Raw genomic sequence first — 24,515 nt, forward strand, 5'->3', positions numbered from 1 at the left:
TCCAAAGCTCCTGCAGATTGGCATCCTAACTAATGTACTGCAGTCCTGCAATCCACGCCAATGTTACTTGTCCCTCCAGCAGAAGAATATGCTGCTTTGTGCTTTGGGTGTATTGCCTATTTAAATGACATGCAATTAAAAAAACACTGGTATGAATGCCTAAGGAACAATCACAGCTCTGGTGCATATGGAACCTGATTCTGCAAGGTGCTGAGCAGCTCTTCAGAGGAGCTGATCACCCCTTTACTCCTGCTGTGAGCTAAGATTACTTGGCACACTTCGCACCTTGCAGGATTGGACCCTGGATGTTTCAGCAAATGGAAGGAAGTAGAAAACCAGCGAGGATGCATTTCACGATGAGACGTGGGGATGGTTTCTCAACGTATCTGGTGTCTGTCTGGACAGCTTTTATGCCTAATACGCAAAATAGGTGGGAACAATCCTAAAGTCAGCAAAGAGAAAAAATAATTTAACTTAAAAACAAAACAAAGCATGAGTTTTTAAATCATGGAAAATGAGTGTTTAATCTCTGATGAGTTTTGTGAATCCAACAAACCGCCGCTTCCACAAAAAATAAAAAAAAAATTAAAGAAGTTTGAGAGTTTTGTAAAATCGTCAGTGTTTAGGTTCATCCTTAATGGTTTATGTTTTCTGCAAGAGGGAGCATTATCTAAGGGACTAGAAAGGCAGTAGGAGCTGGGAACTGCTGAGTTCTTCTCCCAGACCTACCACTGATTTGCTTTGTGACCTTGCACCAGCCAGTGACCCTCCTTGCCTCCACTTCCCTATCTGTAAGTTAATATTTACCTAGCACTTCGTTGAGGGATAACGTGTGCAGTATTTTTCGCATGTTCTGAAACCCGCTGGAACATAGTTCCCTTTGCAATGGCCTTCACCAACTTAAGTATTTTGAAATGATTATAGTATTTGTGAAAGCTGCTGGGCTGAAAAACCTGGGGGTTGAAGTCCTCTCTTGATGCATGTGGTATAGAAGGGACAGAGTAGGCTTGCCAGTCGACCCCTGAGCTGAGGGACCAGTTTTTAAAAAACAAATAATAGTGTCTTCAGACTCATTCAGCCCTTGGTGAATTCTGTTCTTCAAACACCATCAAGACCGAATCGTCCCCTCATCCCTTCAGGCGGTCCTTCCAGAGACAGCCAACCAGGACATCAATTAGTGCTGATTCTGATGGTGTTTTTACAAGTTATATATACCCTTTCCCAGGGAGGGGAATGGGAACCCCAACTCATTTCACAATGGCCACTGGAAAGGCATCAGGGGAAACTTTTAGTTGCTAAATCCCTAGTCACCACTGACCAGGCTGGATCCAAGCTAGTGACCTTGATGATAAAATGACTATATTTAATTCCTCTGATCCATCAGTTCCATGCAATTGAGAAGCTGTTGCTGCACAAATTATCTGCACCAAGGCCCGTGTCTCTGTTGTGTGCGACACTAACCCACATTAAATCACTCTAAGCTGCACCAGAGGGCTGCCCCTCTGTGTCATTGCTTGCAGCATTAGAGAACTTCGTTGTTCACTTTATCAGATTGCTAAAGGGGTTTGGATTATTGAATGGCCAGAAAACACTTTTGCTACTTTTATTGTCTCCAGGGTGGAACCGGCGCTTACCCGGATCAAAGAAGATCGAAAGCGAATCATCCTACCAGCTATTGACAACATCAAGTACAACACGTTCGAAGTGCAGCAATACGCCAATGCTGCCCACGGCTACAACTGGGGACTCTGGTGCATGTATATAATCCCGCCCCAGGACTGGCTCGATAAAGGGGACGAGTCTGCTCCCATCAGGTGAATCTACAGTGCAATTGCTTTGTCGCTAACATTGCTTCCGTTTCAGCTGCCGCCTGCTGCTGTGCAAGGTAAGGGAGGATGTGCTGCAGGCTCTCTACAGGACTAGGACGGGTAGGCAGAACAAGCATGGCCCACAAACACACGTACTTGCTTGTGGGGGTCTTCAAAACCTACAAGTGCATATGCCAAAGAGGTGTTTAATTATGTGTGCATTTACCGTATTGCCATGTGCAAACGCAGGAGTTTGAGGGCATAATGGGTGTGCGGAGGTTTGAAATAGGGCCCTCGGTGTGTAAAGGTCACAGCTCTAGTCAGGGACATGCCATAGCTCCTCTAGCTATTGTTACTTATTCACATAATCAAAGTGTTTTCCAAAGAAAAGAAGGCACAATTCCCTACCCCATCTACCTACCCAACCTTGTATATCTATCTATCCATGTTGATCGTATTCCCCAGGCACCAATCACCTTGATATCCAAGGACTGATATTCTATTGGCTTTTTCATATAGTTTTTGATGCCTTATGATTGCAAATAAAATGTTTGTGTCCTGGCACCATTTGTTGCCATCTAACTGCACCTACTGTGTTAACGGTGCTGGTATATATGATGGCTTAGGTCCTTCAGGAGATCCTGGGTACGCTGTGGCTTTCAGGCAGTGTGTAGTCTATTGGTACAATTTGCTAACCATGACCCTGTTCACATTTCAGATCTTGTGGAGTTTCACCCAATACCTTGAAGCTTTCAAGGTGAACTGAAAGGTTGGCCAGTTGCACCAGCTGTGGCTAGTGAGAATGTGTGTGTTAGATGAAAATATCTAGCCAAAACGAATGTATCATGTTAAAGGCTCTGCATGCAATGCTAAATGAATCACTTCCGGCACACGTTGTGCTGGAAATATATTAAAAACGGGATGGAAGCTTTTATTCCTGGCATGCACCGTATTCTTCTCTACACCTTGAAGGACTGAGCTCTCATACAGGAAAGTGTTGCATTTCACTCCAGACCTGAGCAAGCCTTGTAGAGCTCATCAAGAACAAGACAGGGTTTTGCTGAAGTTTGGTAAAGTGGTAAGCAACCGTGACAATCTGTGAGTAGCCCAAAGCCAGGTCCACACTAAAAAAGTTAGGTCAACCCAGCTAGGTCACTCAGTGGTCAATCCACACCCCTGAGTGACGTAGTTAAGCCGACCTAACCCCTGGGAGTAGGCAGTGCTGGGTTGATGGGAGAATCTAGCCTGGGTCTTCTACTCAAACATACTGCCCCAATGCAGTCCCTGAGTAACATGGAGATCTACTTTCCTTTTCAGGGCTCGATCCTGCAAGATGTTGAGTGCGCTGGCCCTGATCCAGAAAAGCACTTAAGCATGTGCTTAACTTTAAGCACCTGAGTAGTCCCACTGATATCAGCCAAGTCAATGGGATAGGCCATGTGCTTAAATGCTTTGCTGGTTGGAGCCAAAGCGCAGAGTCAAGCTCACATACAGGAAAGTGTCATTCTGCTTCAGAGCAAACCTTGAAATTGCTCTTAGATTCCTACCTTTGCCTTGTGACCGCAGCACGGAACTGTACCGTAACATTAACCTTATTTATCACAGAGCAGCACAGTCCTTCATCACTGACCCTTTGCTCTGTGTGAAGCCTCAATAAACTAGAAAGTAATTACTTAGGAAATCAGTTTTCCTGGATAACTTGCCTGCTTTCCTCACGTTGTTTTTAAAGTGCAGTTGTTGTTTTATGTTTCCATTCAGCTCTTGGAAATAGTTTATTAATGGAGAAAATACATCAACCAAGGCTTTAGTTTCTGAAATCAGTATTTGTTCTCTGTTCCCAAGGGATAGTGCATGCCTCATTGCCTCCGGGATATAAATAAAATCACTATATTAATTTTCAGATACATTGTTCCAGTGTCTTGAACATCTACCGTACTGGGGACAATTATTGTGCATCAAAAGAAGCTGAACCATGAAGTCTCACTTTAGGAAGTTCCTTTTGTCACTGTGGACCTGATTTGTTGCTGTGCTGGGCATCCAGCACGCCACCGGATGTCAGCGCAAGCTATACTTACTCAGCACCTCTGAAAATCAGCCTCAAGATCCTTTGGCAGAGGAAAAAGAAGGAAGGGATCATGTTTGTTTCTTGAAATACTGGAAGAGTCAATTTCACTTTAAATATACAGGGTCTGATTCACCACTGCTTTACTCTAGTTTTATGCCGGTGATCTCAACAGGGTTACAATGGCATCAAACTGGAGTAATGCAGTGGGAAACCAGGCTCACAAACACACGAGTAGTGTTGTTGAAATCTGATGCATTTAAGTGTCTAGTTCCCAAGAGCAGCAATTTTATTCCGTGCAGAACCTAACTGAAGAAACTCTCCAGCTGAACAATGCTTAAGCTGCCCAGAGAGAGATGAGACAGCAGTGCTCGGATTGGGTGCCTGACCCTGATTACCAAATACCTGGGACACAGAGATGTTCTGATTACATAAGTGTCTCTTGTAAAATGATGAATTATATGCTCTGAAATGCAGGCATCAGTGTCAAGCCGCGAATGCTGACAAATCTCGCTGGGAGCAAGTGCCTCAAAAAAGTTTTAGGTGGAGATTTTCAAGGGAGCGTAAGGGAGTTAGGCATCCATCTAATATCGACGCTAAATCAACGGAGCTCGGCTTGCTGATGGGCAGTCAGTGCATGTCCAGAAATGTGACACGCTGCTGGACTTGCAGTCCTTTTTATTAGAGGGAATTTTTCAGTGAAAGTTTTTTTCATTGGAAAATGCCAGTTCCTCAAAATGGAAACTTTATGTGGAAATGTATCAGTTTTGATGAACCTTTAGTTGGGCATGTTTCCCAGGTCCAAGGTATTAGGGACGGAGAGAGACAAATAGACAGACACTGATTCTGAATAGCCAATAGCCTGGTTGTTAGGGCATGCATTTGGGATATGAGAGACCCAGATTAAAATCCCAGCTCTAAATCAGGCAGAACAAGGATTTGAACTTGGGCCTCCCACATCCCAGATGAGTGCCCTAAACACTGCTTTTTTTTTTTTCCCATGGAAAATGTTAAAAGTTCTCGTTTTGGTTCCGATAAAAAATGAAAACAAATTTTGAATTTTTCACAAAACAAAATTCTTGTTTTCTTGTCAGCCGTAACGTTTATTCTTCAAATGTCAAGCATCCAGCCAAGCCACCAAGCGAGCCCTCTATACAGGTTAAATGCAATCCAGCTTTATAGCATTTCAATCATATAAGTATCTGCACCACGCACACAGTAGTAACAGTAATGGAAAAGGCGTGTATGAAAGTGCCACTGATGAAGCGAGACACGGTGGGAGAGGTAATAGCTTTTATTAGACCACCTTCTGTTGGTGAAAGAGACAAGCTTTTGAGCTTACACAGAGCTCTTCTTCAGGTCTGGGAAAGCTAATCAGAATGTCACAGCTCAATACAAGGTGGAACAGACTATTAAACATAAGGAGTTAACAGATGTTGCAAGAGACCATTCCTGGTAAAGTGGGCAGTCAATATCTCTGCAGTCATAAGACAGAGGAGGGTTGGTGGGTTACAAATTGTTGTAATCAACCATATAGCCAGTGTCTTTATAATATCATGATTTTTAGTGTCTATCATAGTTATGAATTTAGACTCATCTTTTGAAGGCGTTGTGCAGGTTTCCTTTGAGGATTAGGACTAAGAAGTCCGATAGGGATTGATCATTTTGTTCAAAGTGTTCACCCCTGGGTGAGATGGTGTTTTTGTCTTTTATCATTTTTTCTGTGCGAAACTGATGAAGAGGAGCAGGAAGTCCTTTTTAGAGCTGGCCTTTCCAGCTCCCAGTGGAGGAGGTTTGCTAACTAGATATTATATACCAGTTCTGAGCGGCTTTGTTTGAAGGAAAGGGGAATCAGGGAGGAGAGCAAACTTTGCCCCAGTTCTCTGGGGGCAGCAAGGAGTTGCTATCACAGCACTGGCATTCAGGGGATTAGTCACAGCAATGATATATTTATTCGTCTATTTCAAAGCAACCAAGTTTGCCTCTCAGTTATATTTTCAAACTCTTTAAAATTCCCTGCTTATGAATCATCAGGTAAAGCGAACCAAGGCTTAGACCTCACAATCGTTAACAGATTTATCCTCACAGCACCTCTGTGAAGTAAGGAAATACCGTTATGCCCATTTTATAGATGGGAACTGAGGCACAGAGAGACTAAGGGCCAGATTTTCAAAGGTATTTAGGCACTTCAAGATGCAGATTGTTGCCTAGCAGAGTTTTTAAAATGCCTAGCTCCCTAGGGAGTTAGATGCCTAGGCCCTTTTCAAATCCCATTCGTGGTCTATCTATTTCTTTAGGCATCTAAATACTTTGAAAATCTGGCCCCAAGTGACTTGCCCGCAGTCACACAAGAATGTGGCAGAGCAGGGTCTATAGGTGCCCAGGCAAGCGCCCTTAACACTAGGCCATCCTTCCTTTCCACCTTGACCTCCATCTCCATGCCAAGTAAGTGCAATGTGAGTGTCAAACATTGTCGTCCTGATCTGATGGCATAGCAGACTCATGCCCAGCATCTCCCAAACTTTCAGATTTACAGCATATAGCTAGGGAAATGTGGGAATAGTTTTAGCTCTAATTAAGAAAAGCTCTGCCTTCATCTAAAAGCGTTTATTAAACTGTCGAAGACATCCCTGCTATTTTCCAATTAGTGAGAACCCTGCAGACTTTCATGGAGAAAACAAATGAACCTGCGAAGAGATTGGCAGGCCTCATCCTGTCCCATTAGTGTCGTTAATCTTTCCCCCCCCCACCTCCCAGGGAAAATAAAACACTTCCATAGACACATGGTAGCTACACTTTAAAAGTTAACAGCAAGCCTATTTTAGGAGTTGCAGAATGATTATTTGTATAAAGTCAGATTTTCAAAAGAGCTCAGTACCCAGAAGCTCCCATTGGTCTCAATGGAGCCGGTGGAGATTCAGCTCCTATTGAGGACTGTGGAGAATTCTCCCGCATCTCCTTCAGAACTATGGGAACTGCGGAATGTTGAAAACCTTTTGAGAACCTAGTCCCAATTGTAGCTGCTCAGCAGTCTTGAAAGTCAGGCCTATATTTGTGCGTGTGTGTGTTTAAATTTCACTCTGTAAAACGTCATTTAAAGACTTGATCAGGAATTTTTCAACAAAACATTTTTCATTGGAAAAATGCCGATTTGTCAAAATGAAAACATTTCGTGGGAAGGGGTTGGTTTCGATGGATTCCCCATTTTGAAATGTTTTGGAAACAGAGTTTCAGAATTGCCGGAATGCCCTGTTTCAACACTTTTTAAATGAAAAAGCTCAGTTATTGATTTGAAAGGACTTTTTGTTGAGAACTTTGAGTTAATTTATAGGAGGGAAATGTTTTTAAAAAAATAAAAAGGTCAGATTTTAAATTAAATGTTTCAATTAACCATATCCAGGTTGGTTGGTTGGTTGGTTGGTTGGTTGGTTGGTTTGTCTCAGATGTTTGGTGTGCAGAAATTTGAGAGATTTCAACCTTTCATCTCGATTAGGGATGGGAAATTTTTTTTGAAATCTCGAAAATTCTTGTGGGTTGGGAAAACTGTTTCCCACCCAACTCTAATCATGTAATTCCATTCCTCAAAAAGGCAGATGAAAAGGAAGAACAGAAAAGACAAATATTTCCTTTTTTTTTAGGAGACAAAAGGATAAAAAAGTCTTCAAAATGTAAACAAAAGAATAAAAATGAGAATGTTAGTGATAGATATCTGACACTTGAAGCTACTGTGGTTCTCATTTGGCCAATGGAAGTTAAACAAAGTCTACCCATACATCTCTTCCTTGGCAATGATAGCTCATATAGCAGTATGTCTGCCGATAGAAGAGTTATCTCTTCTAAATCCATTCCGATACCTTCTACGTCATTGAAAGCTCTCTTTGCTGACTGTGCAGGTCTTGAACCCTGTTTTGAGACATCTGAACTGGTTCCTTAAGGGGACATCCTTGTCCCATTGACGTAAATGCCAAAATTCCCACTAACTTTAACAGGGCCAGGATTTCACCCTTTGTCTGTTTAGAACTCAGAGGTAGAAGACAGGATTAGTTGGGGAAACAAATTGATGGAGTGAAAAAGTAGATCTTTCCCAGTGCTTGTATTAAGTATAATGCCTTTCTCCATCAAAAGATAGAGATTCTTGATAATCTTCCAAGCTAATAATGTTAGGGTCCTGGGATATCCAGAGGGCAGAATATACTTTTTTAAAATTAATTTCCACTTATTTAATAGCTCTTTACGTGAGTTTGAGCCTCTCCTCCAGATAGCCCTGTATTTAGATGGTCTAATACATTTCCTAGGAAACAACTTGCTTTTCATCTACTACAATAGTTGTTTTTGCCTTTTTCAATAGATAGCTAGGAAATTGGGAGGATGGGAGGAAGTAGACCTTGCATATCCGAATACAAACAAAGGAAAGCCACACCACACAGGCTTATAGGAAGAAATGGTTGGTGCTTAAATCTGAGTTTGCTGAATTAGGTTATGATGCTTCTGTCGGTATTGCTGGAGCCCAGACATTATGATGACGGAAAAGCATCGCTAAATTCTCTCATAATTTTTAGAGATTTTTTTGTCTGAAACTCATGAGGAAGATTTCACCTTCGGTTACTGACTCAGTAGTGCTCCCAATTCATTGTGGTTGGATTTTTTTTTACTGCATGTCTCTTAGGTTATGTCTACACTGCATTTAGACACCCACAGCCTGAATGTCTACACCACGGTTAAACAGCCTTGCAGCCTGAGCCCTGCGAGCCCGTGTCAGCTGGCACAGGCCAGCCGCAGGTTTTTAATTGCAGTGTAGACATACCCTCAGAGTACGTCTGCTCTCCAGCTGGTAGCAAGCCTCCCATGCTAGCAGGACTCGGCGGTAGCAGGGCTTACGCTAGCACGCTAAAAATTACTGGGTGTTGCAGTAGTGGCGGCCGTCCAGGCCAGCCACCTAGACTCAAGCACACCTTACTTCCTAGGTCCACACTTGAGTGAGTAGCCTGAGCCTCTGCCAGTGCTGAGCATCCACACAGGTATTTTTAGCACGCTAGTGCAAGCCCCACTATCACACATGGCTTGAGGGGGCCATTTAGGGATCTGGGGCAAAAATCTGTCTGGGGATTGGTTCTGCTTTGAGCAGGGGGTTGGACTAGATGACTTCCTGAGGTCCCTTCTAACCCTGATATTCTATGGTCTGCTTACCTGGGCTGGTAGGCTTGCGCCCAGCTTCAGTGTAGACATCTGTGGTGTTTAGATGCTGCTTGTATTATTAGAACTGGGAGCACTGGCTGTTGGGAGTCTGAAAGGACAGGAAACAGGAAGGAGGGGGGAGGAGTTGAGGAGGCTGGAAGAGTTACAGGGTGAGCAGCTACAGCTTGGAGAAGAGACTTGCACTGTAAATAAAGTTCTGTTGAAGTTGTTAATACTTTGCCTGGTGGATACAACAACATCCCCTTGCATTTCTCTGGCAAAAAGTTCTGGGTCGATTTCTTTTTGAAAATTGGCCTGGTGTCCAGTTGATCTCTTGTGCGTCTCACGTCTGGACGTGCTGCGTGGCCTTTTAAAGTAGGTTTGCCAAGCCTCCAGGATTGGCCTGGAGTCTCCAGAAATTAAAGATTATGTCATGTGATGAAATCTCCAGGAATGCATCCAACCGAATTTGGCAATCCTATTTTAAAGTGTGCCAGGACTCTGATGACGTGGCAGATAGTTGGAGTGATGGAGAACAGGTTGTTCTCAAGTTGTATGCAGCTGTCATGATTCCTGTGTCAGTTAATCTAGAAGGAGGTTTTGGCCTAGGTAAAGGACTTTAGAGTCTTAACATTTGTAAGGTTTTGATGCTGCTTGTCATGAAGGAAATCCTGAGATCACTTAGTCCTAGCTAACAGCTAATATTCCTCTTCCCCGTCCCCAAAAATTGTGGAGGGCAAATATTTCTCTTTTTTCACATAACGTTACTGTTAGTGGTGATTAAACCAGCAGCTGCTCACGGGTGCAGATGCGGGTTAAGCACTCGGAACTTTTGGTACTTACTCGTACAATCCAAACATCTTGAATATGCAAAATTGGGTTTGACATTTCGTAAGAACAGGCTGCCCCATGAGATTTCTTTCTTTCTTCCCGGATTCGTATCACACACAGAATATGCTTGCTTGTGGCGTTTTGGCTCTTAAGGTACAACTCTGCAGCTTGTTGGGGGTGGATGGGCCCCTGCATCCACCCAGAACCCCACTGACTTCAGAGGTGCTTCGTGCAGGCACAGGGATTTGCCAACGTAGAGCCCCTTTGAAATCACTGAGCCACCATATGGGCAATCAGGTCCAGGACATGCAACGTGACATCATCAGAGGTGTTCCAGTAGCCAATGGAATCTGGATGTGCACAGTGCAACAAAAATGAAAAATAGTGACACTGAAGTTTGGTCAAATGTTTTCAAAACTCAGGAAAGGTTGAGTTCGAGATAAAGCTTTAAAAACCTTGGATAAAAGATAAGGTTAAAGGCTGGATCTTATGTCATCCCATGCTAATATCCTGATATTTCGGACAGTTGATGTTCCCCAGAAAGGATTCTTGGGCAGTCTATTTTCTGTGTTTGCCTTTTCAGATGTGAGTCACTTCTAAAGTAAAGATTAAGGTGCAGATCGCTATTTTGATGCACTACATTCATCATGTCATTTTCCATTCGTGTTTCTTAGAAAACACTCCCTAAACCCTATGACATTGCAAGAAAATCTACAATACAGAACCCTATTTCAGAGGACTTTAAATGGCCATGCACTAGACCATACTGATTCCTTGAGGGTTTTCTTTCTGCAGCAAGGTATAGAACAGTAAGGAAAGCACCTAATGTACTGAGCTTTATCTGTGGGCCCTGTTTTCCTCACCTGCCCTGTCTTTTGATGGACTGCTCTGTGTTTGACTTCATTATCAGCAGCCACTAACACTGGAGTCATTAGTCAGCACCCAGCCAAGCATGGCCTCGCCTTTCATTTTATCTTCCTACCGCAGCAGCGGTGTATTACAGCATTGCATATGTTCTCACTGATTGCTTAATATGCCATAGCTTTGTACCACGGGAGTGCTGTCAGGAGTACCCACAGTCAGCAAACTCCAGCAAGTGTGTTGTGACACACTGATATATAAAAATGAGCTTCCAAAATGCCATTGGAGTGTGGTCTCCTTCGTGTTTCCATGGTGAGAGAGAGCCTGGCTTAGACAGGTATTGGGCCTAATTCTGATCTCGTTTACACCGGTGAATTCTACTGACTGTAATGGAGCTACTCTGGATTTACACCAGCGTAACTGAAATCAGAGCACGGCTCATCTGTAAAGTCCTTTGGGAAAGAAAGCGCTGTGCTGTACGAATCAGTTCATTGGCAGGCATCTTTTTTGGCTGCCGGTTTACAAAAGCATAGAACAGAACCGTACCTGGTTTATTCTTTAAGATTCTGATCTCCAATTATTACTGTTCCAAAAAAACCCCAACCCTATACTGCTGTGTGTCATCAGAACTCCATTCCTCATCCCAGTTCCCTGTTTATAAAGCGAACTGTTTTTGTAGTGTCTCTCCAATGGGATTTTCAAACCTTGCCATTGTTAAGCTTGCCAGCTCGTGCAGCTCCAGAACACAGAATCTGTCCTTGAATTCATATCTCAGAGCCCGTGTGACTGTTTATTACACAGGACATGATTTGTAGGAAAAATAAATGCTTACACAGGTGCCATGCAGTTCTCCCACTGATCCATCATCAGGAGTCAAGGTGCTGCTTATGCACCTAAATCAAAAGGAAAAAATCAGCAATTCAGTCAGGCAGTAAGTAGAAAGCTCAGATATTTTGTGTGTGATGCATTTTTTGAACTGCACTCTTTCCGTCAAGTGTATTGGGAATAGGGTGTGTGTGTGCGTCCGTCCGTCCGTCCATCCATCCCCTGAAGTATTTCAAATGCAGCTTGGTGCAAATCAAATGACTTTTTGGAGGGGGAAAATAATCTGTTATTTCAAGCAATATTTATATATCAATCTAATGCTCTTCATTTTCTCTGTCATTTGATCTGTTTTGTTCTTGACGAATCCACCAAGTAGTATCCTCCAGTTTGTTTAGGAAAGCGGGGTGCAGGGCACATTACTCCCAAACACCAGCCTGGAGAAGCAATGTACCAGATGGTCTGTTCTTGTTCACACCCAAGGTCACAGAGACATAAGGTCAAAACTAGTTCAGCTCCTCTGTCCTTGCTGAGCTCTGGCTTTGACATTGATATTCCCCGTGACACAGAAAGGATTTCAAGCTGAGTTCACTGAAGAATATCTTAAAGTAATTTACACAAATTGACTGCACAGTATCCTTCCCCGGCCAATACTATCGATTCCTCAGACAGCATTTCAAAGCTTGAGCCATGCCAGAACAAAAAAGCCATTGTAGTCTATGTTTCTAACCTTATCGTTTCACCATTGCTGTCACTAATACTTGGTGCTTATATTACCTTCCACTGGACTGTCTCAAAACATTTTGCAAAGACTGTCTCTCAACACCCCTTGGAAGTAGGCAGGCAATAATAGCACACATGCACTGCAGTTCTTGGTGGTGCTTTCCATCTGACGAGCTCTGAGTGCTTTTCCAAGGCGAGGCCGGGGTCATGTTTTCAGAAGTGCCTTAGGCCTTGGCTACACTTACCAGCTAGTTCGACGGCTGGAAATCGAAGTTCTGGGTTCGACTTATCGCGTCTAGTCTGGATGCGATAAGTCGAACCCGGAAGTGCTTGCCGTCGACTGCGGTACTCCAGCTCGGCGAGAGGAGTACCGCGGAGTCGACGGGGGAGCCTGCCTGCCCAGTGTGGACCAAGGTAAGTTCGAACTAAGGTACTTCGACTTCAGCTACGTTATTCACGTAGCTGAAGTTGCGTACCTTAGTTTGAATTAGGGGGGTAGTGTAGACCAAGCCTAAGTAACTTAGGAACCAAAAGTTGCTGTTTTAAAAGGAGCTTAAGTCCCCATGACTTTCAATAAGATGCAGGATCCGAAGTGCCTAAGTCGCTTTTGAAAATGAGACTTAGGCCTCTGAGCTACTGACAGGGGCGGCTCCAGGCACCAGCGCAGCAAGCGCGTGCCTGGGTCGGCAAGCCGCGGGGAGCGGCCTACCGGTCGCTGTGAGGGCGGCAGTCAGGCGGCCTTCGGCGGCGTGCCTGCGGGAGGTCTGCCGGTCCCGTGATTTCGGTGGCAATTTGGTGGCGGGTACACCGAAGCCGAGGGACCGGCAGATCACCCGCAGAAACGTTGCCGAATCTGTGTACCGCCTGCAGGCATGCCGCCGAAGGCCGCCTGACTGCCGTGCTTGGGACGGCAAAAAACATAGAGCCGCTCCTGGCTACTGAGGCACTTTTGAAAATATCATGCAGTATTACTATCCTCCTTTCCCAAATAGGGAGACAGAGGCATAGGGAGGGAAATGACTTGCTCAGGATTGAAGAGCAGATGAGTGACAGAGCTGGGAACAGAAGCCAGGTCTCCTGACTCACACTCCCATTACCAATCCACCGTACTGTGCAGTAGCATTATAGCTGGTTAACACTTGGGTGAACCAAAGTGTGGAGAAGTGAAGGGCCTGATGTTCGGAAGGGCTGAACCCCCAAAACTCCAGCTGAAAATAATGAAAGCGGCAGGTGCTCAGCACCTCAGGAAATCAAGCCCTGAGTGACTTAACCAAAGTCTTGCAATGAGTCCCAACAAATCTGAGATGAAAGCCCAGGATTCCTGACTTCTGGCTCCCTGCTCTGTAGACCACAGTCTTGTACAAGAATGATTTTCTGTACAATTTCTGAAGCTACTATTTGGAGAGTGTGGGCTCCATACAGCCATATGGAAATGGAGAGGGGAAGAAAGAGATGATGGGAATTTTTGTTTTACCTTCCTACACAATGGGCTGCATTGTGTTGTATCTGCTGCTGTCTCTGTTACTTCTATTTTGTGGTCCTGGTTTGTATTTTTAACATTTTGTTGGGGCTTCTGAGATTTGTGTGGGTTTATTTTAAATCAAAATAATTAAAATGGTAGGAGAGAGAGAGAGAGAGAGAAACAAACCGAAGTATGTCTCTGTTGCCCATAGAGAGAAAGATGAGCACACAGTCACATCCAGAAAATTTATACTCAGCCTTATTTAATTAAAGAATCACTGCTTTATTGTACAGCGTCAACAGCTGCAAAATCCATTTTCCTGTGAGAGAGGACCCAGCACCTGGGAGAAGTCTGAGTGCCTGAAGATATTGTTCCTCATTAGGGAGGAAAAAGAAATGAGTCCCCAAGGGGAAGCATTTTATTGCTGGAAGAAGCTGCTTCCTGTTAATCTTTTTGGGGGAATGCAAAAGGGAATCATGCTGATTCCAAACTACAGGCTTCCTCTTGCAAGATGCTGAACACTCTGGCCCAGGTCCAGAAAAGCACTTAAGCATGTGCTTTCATTTAAGCATGTGACCAGTTGATTTTTCTGCTCATCATCATTAGAGCTTGGTAAACAACTAATGGCTTGCTCAGATACTTGCTCCTTTTCAAAACTATTGAATTTGCTTCAGCTTTATTCGCATCCCCTTTTTTATTCCAGTTTCTAAATCAAATTCACTCCTCTGCAGTTGGCCAGCAAAAGACCTATAAATTATGCAAGTCACACTTATGACCTCACAATGGGACATGTTTGATGCATGTGCTTTGCACAGGCTGTCTGTAAAGGGGTGAATCTCATCCTCCGTGAATATTCTGGAAAACAGGTTTATCACCAGGAGTGTCTGCAGAAACAAGCGAATATATTTGTGGACAGCACCTTTTGACCTTGTAAACATGACTTGACTTACCAGAAAGCTGGTTTGGAGAGTCACTCTCATCCAGTCAGGGAACAAAAACGCTACCAGATTGATGGACATGTGCAATCAAAACTAATCAATGCTGCTCAAATTTCAGATATTGAATACACCTAACATAATTTCCAGCAAATGATCATCAAGCCACAGGAAATATTTGGCAAATAATTAATCAATCAGAGAAAATTGCAAACCACTCACACACATTTAAGGAACAGAAAGAAGCTTAATTTATCCAAATAGTCAATGTGAATTATTTGCTTAGTTTTACTCATCAGCATGAGTAATGATCTGAGGTAAAATTTTTAAAAGCGCCTAAAATTTTTAGTGTGACGTCTTGCTCAGGATGCCCAGAGTTGTGACCCCCTGTTTCAACTGTCTCAGCAAGCGAGAGCTTTGCTGCTGTTAAGCTACGTGTCAGCTTCCTGACATACCGACTTGTCTGCCTAGCCAGCAAACTCTTCAGGGCTCTGTCGGTCCAAACCTTGCCTTGCAGGTCACAATCAGTGCATCCTAATTCCTGAGCTCCCTAGCTCCCTGCAGTGTCCAGTCCTTCTCACTGGATGCTCACCAAAGTTAAGTTTGCTACTTCCAAAGAGACAGAGTACACACCAGCCTATTTGGCTAGCTGAGGATTTACCCCCCAGTTTAATACACAGCACTGAGATGGTTTTGTAATAAAACAAGAATAAGTTTATTAACAAAGAACAGATGTTTAAGAGATACTAAGCAAGAATAAGAGAGACAGCGATGGTTACAAACAAAACAAACACACTCTCTGGTGACTAAAACTTAATTTCAGCAAATTGCAATCTTTGTCTAAGCAGGTTTCTCACTTACATTAAGTTTCCAGCTCTTGCCTTCCAGGCCAAGAGAATCCAGCTTTCAAAGGGTGCTGCACACTATCATCCCCTCAATGATGGATAACTAAGATTTTTTTTTTTGTTCCTCTTATACTACTCAAAGTCCATTGTCTCTGCCTCAAGAGGTAGGAAGGCTTCCGGAAGTGCAGATTCTGTTTCCCAGCATGACTGTTAAATGGACTTCTCCCCTGCTTTAGCTTGATGGTTTTGTTTACCTTACATGTATGTGTACTTTCATTGTCCAGTAATCATGCCAGTCAGAAAGGCAAATACACATTCCTTTGTCTAGGGCAGGCTGGTTTTATGTTCTGCCTCCCAAAAACATTTGAACAATATATTTCTAGCACACATCTATAACTCATTGGGCACAACCCGTACATACATCATGCAATGATTTTCAGGACTAGCATGTCACCCGTTTATATATGATACCTTACATGACACCTTTGGGATATATATTATGACAAGAATGTATTGTGACAATGTGTCAAACCTGATGTGACTTACAGTATGGGGGGCCCTCTGCCAATTGGCTTTGAGGGGCTAATGTTCATACTTAGGTCCCATTTTCAAAAGTGATTAAGGGATTTAGGAGCCTAAGTCTTATTAAAAGTCAGTGGAACGTAGGCTTCTAAGTGCCTATGTACATTTTGAAAATGGGACTTAAGAACCTAAATCATTTAGGTACTTCTACATATGTTACCCCTAGTCTTGGAGCTCATCTGGTAATTTCTGACTATCTAAGGTTCTTTTATGGCCCCCACAGTATCTCAGTCTTTTCTGTTTTTATCCTCATAAATTCCTGTGAGGTAGGGAGGTGTTATTAGCCCTGTTATCCAGATGGGGAACTGAGGCACAAAGAAGCTATAGGACTTCCTCATGATACGTTTCACTCATGATGCATAAGGTGGAATGGAATGCAGTGTGGTCTTCCATAGCTGTATGGGATCTGCAGTGCAGACAGTAGCAGAAACTTCATCTTATCATTAGCCTTAGCAGATGTGACTAAAATGATACAACAGGAGCAAATAAGGGCACAAGCCCAGTGCCATTTGCACAGTCCTTTTCTGGACCATAATCATCCTTCTGTCATTGGTTTGGTTCTGGTAGTCAAATGTTCTTACACTCTGGAAGTCACTCTGATTAGTATGGCTTCAGAGCCAACCATTGTGCTTGGCTGAAAGGGTAAAACTCTCACATTCTTCATCTCCCGTATTTTCTTCTAATCAGACACACTTTTCTGACTCTAAGCCGGATTTTGTTCTCCCCACCAATAAACATCAAGCTGTTCTTGTATTAGCAGGAGTGTTGTAAGCAAGACACAAGAAGTAATTCTTCCTCTCTACTCCACGCTGATTAGGCCTCAACTGGAGTATTGTGTCCAGTTCTGGGCGCCACATTTCAGGAAAGATACAGACAAATTGGAGAAAGTCCAGAGAAAAGTAACAAAAATGATTAAACATCTAGAAAACATGACTTATGAGGGAAGATTGAAAAGAAAATGGGTTTATTTAGTCTGGAAAAGAGAAGACCGAGAGAGGACATAACAGTTTTCAAGTACATAAAAGGTTGTTACAAGGAGGAGGGAGAAGAATTGTTCTTCTTAACCTCTGAGGATAGGACAAGAAGCAATGGGCTTAAATTGCAGCAAGAGAGGTTTAGGTTGGACATTAGGAAAAACTTCCTAACTGTCAGGATGGTTAAGCACTGGAATAAATTGCCTAAGGAGTTTGTGGAATCTCCATCAATGGAGATTTTGAAGAGCAGGTTAGACGAACACCTGTCAGGGATGGTCTAGATAATACTTAATCCTGCCATGAGTGCAGGGGACTGGACTAGATGACCTCTCGAGGTCCCTTCCAGTACTATGATTATTTGATTCTATAATTTCCACTGAAATGAACATCTCCACGGGTTTGTTCTCTCTCATCCTCAAGATTTTTTCCCCTTTCTGGGATGGAGAAGCATGAACTAAAGGTCTGTTGATGGTAAAAATCTGATTGCTGGTTAATCACCTTATATGCACTATTTTAAATTAATTCTTGTGGAATTATCCAAATACTTCTACTACATGCGCACACTGTGCAGGGACATAGTTTCAGAATAGGCGTATTCAGACAGTGAAAGGATTTGTTTTTCCCTCCTAGGAGAGAACTAGATTAGCAGTATATATAAATTATAATGGTAGCAACATCCTCAACATGGGGCATTTCCTTAGGAATTAATGACATGAGAGGTTAATGGCCCAGGGCAAAGTTTCAGGCCACCAGCTCTCCCAACCAGTCATTAATCTAAAGGAAACTACACTCACTTTACTGCTGGAAATGTAGAATCTAAAACTAGGGCCGCAGCTTGTTCAGGGAAGGCCCCTGGCGGGCCGGGCCAGTTTGTTTACCAGTCGCGTCCACAGGTTTGGCTGATCGCGGCTCCCACTCGCCGCGGTTTGCCGCTCCAGGCCAATGGGGGGGTGCAGGAAGGGCGGCTAGTATGTCCCTCGGCCCGCGCCACTTCCTGCAGCCCCCATTGGCCTGGAATGGCGAACTGTGGCCAGTGGGAGCCGCAATTGGCCAAACCTGCGGACGCGGCAGGTAAACAAACTGGCCCGGCCCGCCAGGGGCTTTCCCTGCACAGGCGGTGGCCCTGGTTTGAGAACCACTGATCTAAGACAAATCCCATCATATTTCCTCTTACTAATGCTTCTCTTCAGCATGCTGTAACCTCCTAGTTAAATTCAGAGATGGGGACCTACTACAACAATATCCTACATTCACATAGCATCTTGTGACCTGCAAAGAGGTGTTATTTCTTTACATGCAGAGTGTGTGAGAGCACGGGCAAAATACCCATACAAAGACTCTGTCTTTGAATCAGAATGCAGCAACTGTTTAAAAACGCACATCACCACTGTGTACCCATTAGATCAAGAAGTGAAAAAGACAATGATACCGTGTATCGTTAAACCTGTAACAGGTATTTAGGAAAGCATGTTGTATTTACCTAAACTGGAATTTGACCAGGACAAATGTTCCTATTGTACAATTGTCAGGGGCTCTTTAATTACCTTAGAGATTAGGAGCTTAGTTTGATATCACAGCCAAAAAAAGGCCAGATCCTCAGCTGGTGTAAATCAGTGAGACTCCATTGAAATCAACAGCACTGAGTCATTTGACACCAGTTGAGAATCTGGCCCAACACCTTCAACAGCTCAAAGCCCTGTGGCATTTGCTCAGTGCTTGTGTAGGAGAAAGAGTGTTACCCACAGCACTTCCTGCAGCACTCTGGGTTTTCTTGGCAGTTACCCCTCCAAATGTTGGTAAGTCCTGACCTGCTTAGCTCATGGATTTTGATGGCCAGGTTTCTCCAGGGTGACTAGTGATTTGGGAGGCCTCTCTTTTTGGATTCTCAGCTGGACGTTGGAGTTGCAAAAGGTGCTGAGCACCCACCCTGTGAAAATCAAGCCCCCTGAGGTGTCTCAAGTTGGTCACATAAACACTGAGGTGCTCCAAATCACTAGTCACTATTGAAAGTCTTGGCTGCGGAGCCCCCGGCTACAGATGGTTCGCACACAGTAAAAATGGCATTTTCTTTTAGAATTGTCGCCTTTTTCTAATCATGTCTCCCCCTCAAACCAAATTCATTTGTGGAAGCAAAATGCTCACAGCGGTTTTTTATATTTGTTTCTTAACCTAGTTCAGCTTGCTACCTGCGGAGTTTATTGGGTAATGTTTGGGGAGGAGGGCGAGAGGAGAGCCAGGAGCTAATCAAGCCATTTCAGTCTCCGTGTCAGAAAATAGCGCTGATCAAATGTGTTTCCATCAACAGCTGCCTTTTTCAATTATGCAGAGAAAACATCAGGGGAATGGTGTGCAGTGCAGGATAGCCCGGTAATGATGTGAGAGGCTGAAATGGCCAGCAGAGAAAGAGAGAGACAGCTGAAGCTGTACCAGTAATGTGAGTGTTACAATAGAGTCCATTATAGATAAGTAATAGCAGTGCCTCAGCAAATGAACCTTTTCAAGGGCACCAAATAGTTCCTTCCATAGGTTGGGCTGTCTTCTTAGATGTTAGCTACATTTCAAGCCCAGCAGGGAAGGATTGTTATATATATCTATTTTCTTGGCCATTTGTTTAAGGTTTTTTAACCTCCTGCCATATAGGCAACAAACTCCTGATGACAAAAGGGAGCTTATGTGATAACACCATCACGGCAGCCACCTGCTGCTACCAGTGGATTCATCTATATGTTTTGATGTTGCCACCGTTGGCAATATTTTATCTGCATATGAAACCAGCTGATGAATATGACACTCAGATGCCACCTGCTTCCAGTTTATTTTTTGTGGCTTTGTATGCTCACTGGAAAAGCTAGATTACCTGGTAAGGGTGAGCTGACATTTTAGCAACAAGCCATTAAAGAAAGGAGGGGGTTTTGCTGGATTTTCACAGTAAATTAAAATATGTTTCAGGTCTTTTCCATCCTCTTTCTTTGCAGAGACACTGTGTATGGACCGTTTCTAACACCAAGGCCATAGATGGAATTTTCTCCACTCTATTAGAAAATCAGTATTAGCAAACTTTGGGCCTGATCCAAAGCCAATGGGACTCTTTCTGTTGACTTCAGTGGGCTTTTGATTGGGCCTTTGGGAAAAATGCTGCAGCTATTGAATGGCCAAACTCACATTAATGTTAATGGGAACAGGGACATGACCAATTATTCTAATCGTTTATCCTTGCTGCAGCCTAAAACGTCTGTGCTTTTACAGCCCTGGCTTTTCCTGATGAAGGTCCTGAACCTGCAATGTGAGTCAGTGGGTCTCTGCCCAGCCGCATGTGTCTGTCCCGGTGGATCAGATTGCAGGATGAGGGCCTATAGCATGGCAGCAAGAATTTGAGATGCAAATAAACATGGTGCCAACTGATCTTTTTGCATTTTCTTTTTTAATTTAGTTAAGTTTATTTTGGAACTCTGAGCAATAATAAAGTCATTACAGACTTGGCAGGAGACTTGGCATTCCAGTTCATCACATCATTATTAGTATTTTTTTAAAAACATAAGGAGAAGGGAGATACTTGTTGCATATCAGTGAAATATCACTTCAGTAATTAAAAAAAGCTATTAAACATCAAAGGCAGTATTAAAATTTCATTAGTGCAAGTTTGGGGTCAAGGTCTAATGAAGGAGCAAATTGGATCTTCTTCCAAGTAAAAGGGTAATAGCTTTTTACGGTTATTTTTGTACTGTTGATGGATTTGTCATCAATGTGTGTGTTTATATATGTACAAGGCCAGAAAGTTGCCAGACCCTTTTGCTCAGTCAGACAGTTGCTAATGCACCTAGCCATTCTCCCATGTGCCTGTGTAAAGTTATGGAAGGGGAGGATTGTGTGGTTATGCAGCATCACAATGGAGCATTTTACTCAAGGTACCCAGCAAGCAAAGATGCCCCCAGAAACTCTAGGCAATTTCTGCCTTCTCAGCTAAGGGCAGGTATAGTTACTGCAGCTGAAATGCATGGGAAGTATTGTAAAATGTAATTAGCAACTGTTGCCTGTTTGCCATTTGCTGGTGCAATTTTCATGTTTATAATATAAATTAAAAGTTGTGGGTTTGTTTTAAATAAGTGAGATGCTATGAAAGCTACAAGTTGTACAAAACCATGATGACTCCTTGCATTCGGGTGTAGCTGGAAAAAAAAACAAAAAACCAGAGATGAGTAATGTAATGCCACAATTTTATTATCAGTTTTGACTGAACTCTTTGTGACAAGGAAGTAAAGGAGAAGTTCTGCTGAGCTCTCAGTAGCACATGATTTTTACAGCAGTTTCTGGACACTTTGATTTCTTTGGAACATCTCTTTAAAAGGAGAATTAAGTTACTTTTCAATTACATTAAAGGTTTCAGACCTAGCTCCAAGGTTGCTTGTAAACTTTTGATCTTTTCAAAGCGCAGAACTGGGATTGTTATTTCTTTTCCTGGTGAGTTTTCCTCTTCTAAAAATTCACCTCAGTGAAGTGATGCATTCCCCCTCCCCTCCCCGAACGACTTTATGAGGGGTGAAATTCATTCACATGCAGCGTGCCAGCAAAAAGTCTACATACCACTTAACACCTTGATCCATCAAAAGCCCTTCATCATGTACTCTACTTGAGGGGACTTCTGCCTGAACAGGGGCTACTCAAGTGCTTAAGATCATTGCTGGATGGGGCCTTAATCTCCCCCGAAAGGGTTTAATTGGGTTCTGCTGGCCCTCTGCACGGGGTGAATTTAACCCTAAAAGAATTTGGGGCATCTCTGCAGTAGCTTGTTTATTTATGTCAGAGCTCATTATAATCAGGTACTGTTATATACTGTTTAAACACCTTTGTTTTTCTCCCCCTTTTTCTGGGCAGGACGCCAGCAATGATTGGATGTTCGTTTGTGGTGGACCGAGAGTACTTCGGGGAGATTGGCCTGCTTGACCCTGGCATGGAGGTCTATGGGGGAGAAAATATTGAACTGGGCATGAGGGTGAGTGGCAAATGAGAAATTTCACGTAGTACCCGTGTACAGAGCACAAGAGGAACGCTTGGCCCTACAGAACTGTCCTCTATTTTTCAGTTTACTACACAGAGGTGGCTGGTACTGCAGAAGAATCAAAACAATAACAACACCACACACAAACGCAATAAGCGATTGATCATGGTCCTGCTAACACTGTGCAAATTCCTAGAATTCAGCAGTATGGTTTTTACTCTGTGTCTGTGGTTCAACTCATTGGGCCAGATCCTCAGCTGTAATAATTCAGCGTAGCTGCATTGACTTCAGTGGGCCTGTGCCAGGGTGGTGTGATTTAAATCACCAGTGTTAATCATGGTTTAAATCAGCAAGCAGAAAACCTTGATTTAAATAATCAGTTTTAATCTTGTTTTGCCTTTGTAGTTTTTAGTTATTTTCCTAAAGAAATACTGATTATCATTGGCTGGTAACTATTAAAACATGGTGATTGACAATTATGTATAGCCTTTACACTACATTTGTTACTTTCTTTTGCTAACCAGGAGGATAAACTATATCTAGGCACATTTTTAAGCTGTTCTATAGCTTAATTTGCATTTATTCAAATTCTTAATTTTTACATTTTTGTTTATATTAGAAAAAAAACTTATTTACTAGATGATAAATTTGGTTCAAGCTCTACATGGATGGGAATTAAAATTCAGTTAAAATGCACAACAAGAATATTTTAGTTAAATAAAACGACCTTAAATGTGGTAGATACATGAGACAAAAATTATCAAAAAGTTTATCAAAACATTTTTTCATTTAAAACTAACTGATTTATTAGACAAAGGAAGTATCATCTGTAGTTAGTGAATTGAACTGATTGTTTCTGGTCACCATGTCTTTCAAGATTTTAGAGCTAGTAGATTTCATTCTCTCACACCTCGCATTTATTCATAAATTGGAAGAGGAAAACAAGCGTTCCTGCTTTTTCATCTCCCAATTGGTTTCTTAACTTTGAATGAAATAAATAATCAAACTGATCTAGTTGAATTAGCTGAAATGAAGGGAATGTTCTTTCTGAACATTCGGAAGAGACTACTGCTGTCAAAAGGTGGTTTAGCACTTCAACAGCTCTGGTTCCAGATGCTTGGCCAGTGACGTCCATCAGTTCAGTGGTTTGAATTTTAAAGAAACTTGGCAACAAACATGTACTGCTTAATATTTTATTAATAAATTGAAACTGTTTGAATACATTATAGTTGGTTTTTAGGCCTTAACATGGATTGCCATAATTTCAAATTTAATTTTAAATAGGTTTATATTAAAAACCCCTTTATTTAATTTGAATAAAAAACCCTGCGATTTAATTTTTTTTCATCTATTTTTTATTTTTTTTAATTATTTGTATCCCCCCATGAGTTAAGCTAATTTACTCCATTTGCTCATTGTAGCATATATATCAGACATGCGTGTGTGCATGTGCGCACACAAACAAAAATACTCCCAATTATCCAAACAGCACAGGGGACAGAGATTTCATTCAGATATTGGAGAGGGCAGGACTCATTCAGCAGCAGGGTGGCCTTCCCCATGGCCAGGGCCCGTCTTCCTCCTCCTCCTCACAGTCCTGGGTTGGGGTCACTGCTCTGCCCTGCCAGGACTGCAGCCTCCCCACCCCCATTTCTGCCCCTTGCGCCTGCAGGAGCCATGTGTCCTTGGCCCTGCGGCAGCACCAGGAGCCCTCTGCAGCTCCGCTGTCATGGCCATGCTCACTCTGTCCCATGACAGCGGGACTGCAGAGGGCTCCATGGACAGCTACAGGAATCGTTCAGGAGCAGTTGTGGACTCCTCCTCCTCCTCCTCCTCTCAGTCCTGGCTGGGGGTCTCCACTCTATCCCCGCATTATCCAAGTCCCTTCCTTCGTACCCAGCATGAGACAAATGCCCTCTGCAGCATGTATCTCATGTTGGGGGACAAGACAAAGGGTTCAGATAATAGGGTTTTGGATAAATGGGAGTATACTCTATATATAGTATGCGGGATTGCAATCCCCTAGAAATTCATAGACTTTAAGGCCAAACCATTGTGATAATCTAGCCTGACCTCCTGTATAACACAGGCCATAGAACTCCCCCAAAATAACTCCTCGAGCAAATCATTTAGAAAAATATCCTGTCTTTATTGAAAAACTGCCAGTGATGGAGAATCCACTAGACCCTGGGTAAATTGTTCCAATAGTTAATTACTCTCACTGTTAAAAATGTAACTCTTATTTCCAGTCTGAATTTGTCTAGCTTCAACTTCCAGCCACTATGTTGTGTTATACCTCTCTCTGCTAGACTGAAGAGTCTATCATCAAAAAAAATTTCACCATGTAGGTACTTATAGACTGTAATCAAGTCATCTTTTAATCTTCCCTTTGTTAAGCTAAATAGATTGAGCTTCTTGAGTCGATCATTATTAAGCATT

At 42.9% G+C, this 24,515-nt stretch overlaps 1 protein-coding gene across 13 annotated transcripts in view; it reads left to right on the forward strand.

Annotated features, from left to right (window-relative positions):
- Window positions 1–24,515, forward strand: part of GALNT9 (polypeptide N-acetylgalactosaminyltransferase 9) — a 903,908-nt gene that overhangs the window by 788,904 nt on the left and 90,489 nt on the right. For all 13 annotated transcript variants that reach the window (XM_065568515.1, XM_065568512.1, XM_065568518.1 and 10 more), the window contains 2 exons: window positions 1,617–1,814; window positions 21,953–22,070. In XM_065568515.1, the coding sequence (XP_065424587.1) occupies window positions 1,617–1,814; window positions 21,953–22,070 (316 nt within the window). The remainder of the gene's footprint in view (window positions 1–1,616; window positions 1,815–21,952; window positions 22,071–24,515) is intronic.

The sequence above is a fragment of the Chrysemys picta genome, chromosome 15 (assembly GCF_011386835.1).
Source record: "Chrysemys picta bellii isolate R12L10 chromosome 15, ASM1138683v2, whole genome shotgun sequence".
Lineage (NCBI taxonomy): Eukaryota > Metazoa > Chordata > Testudines > Emydidae > Chrysemys > Chrysemys picta.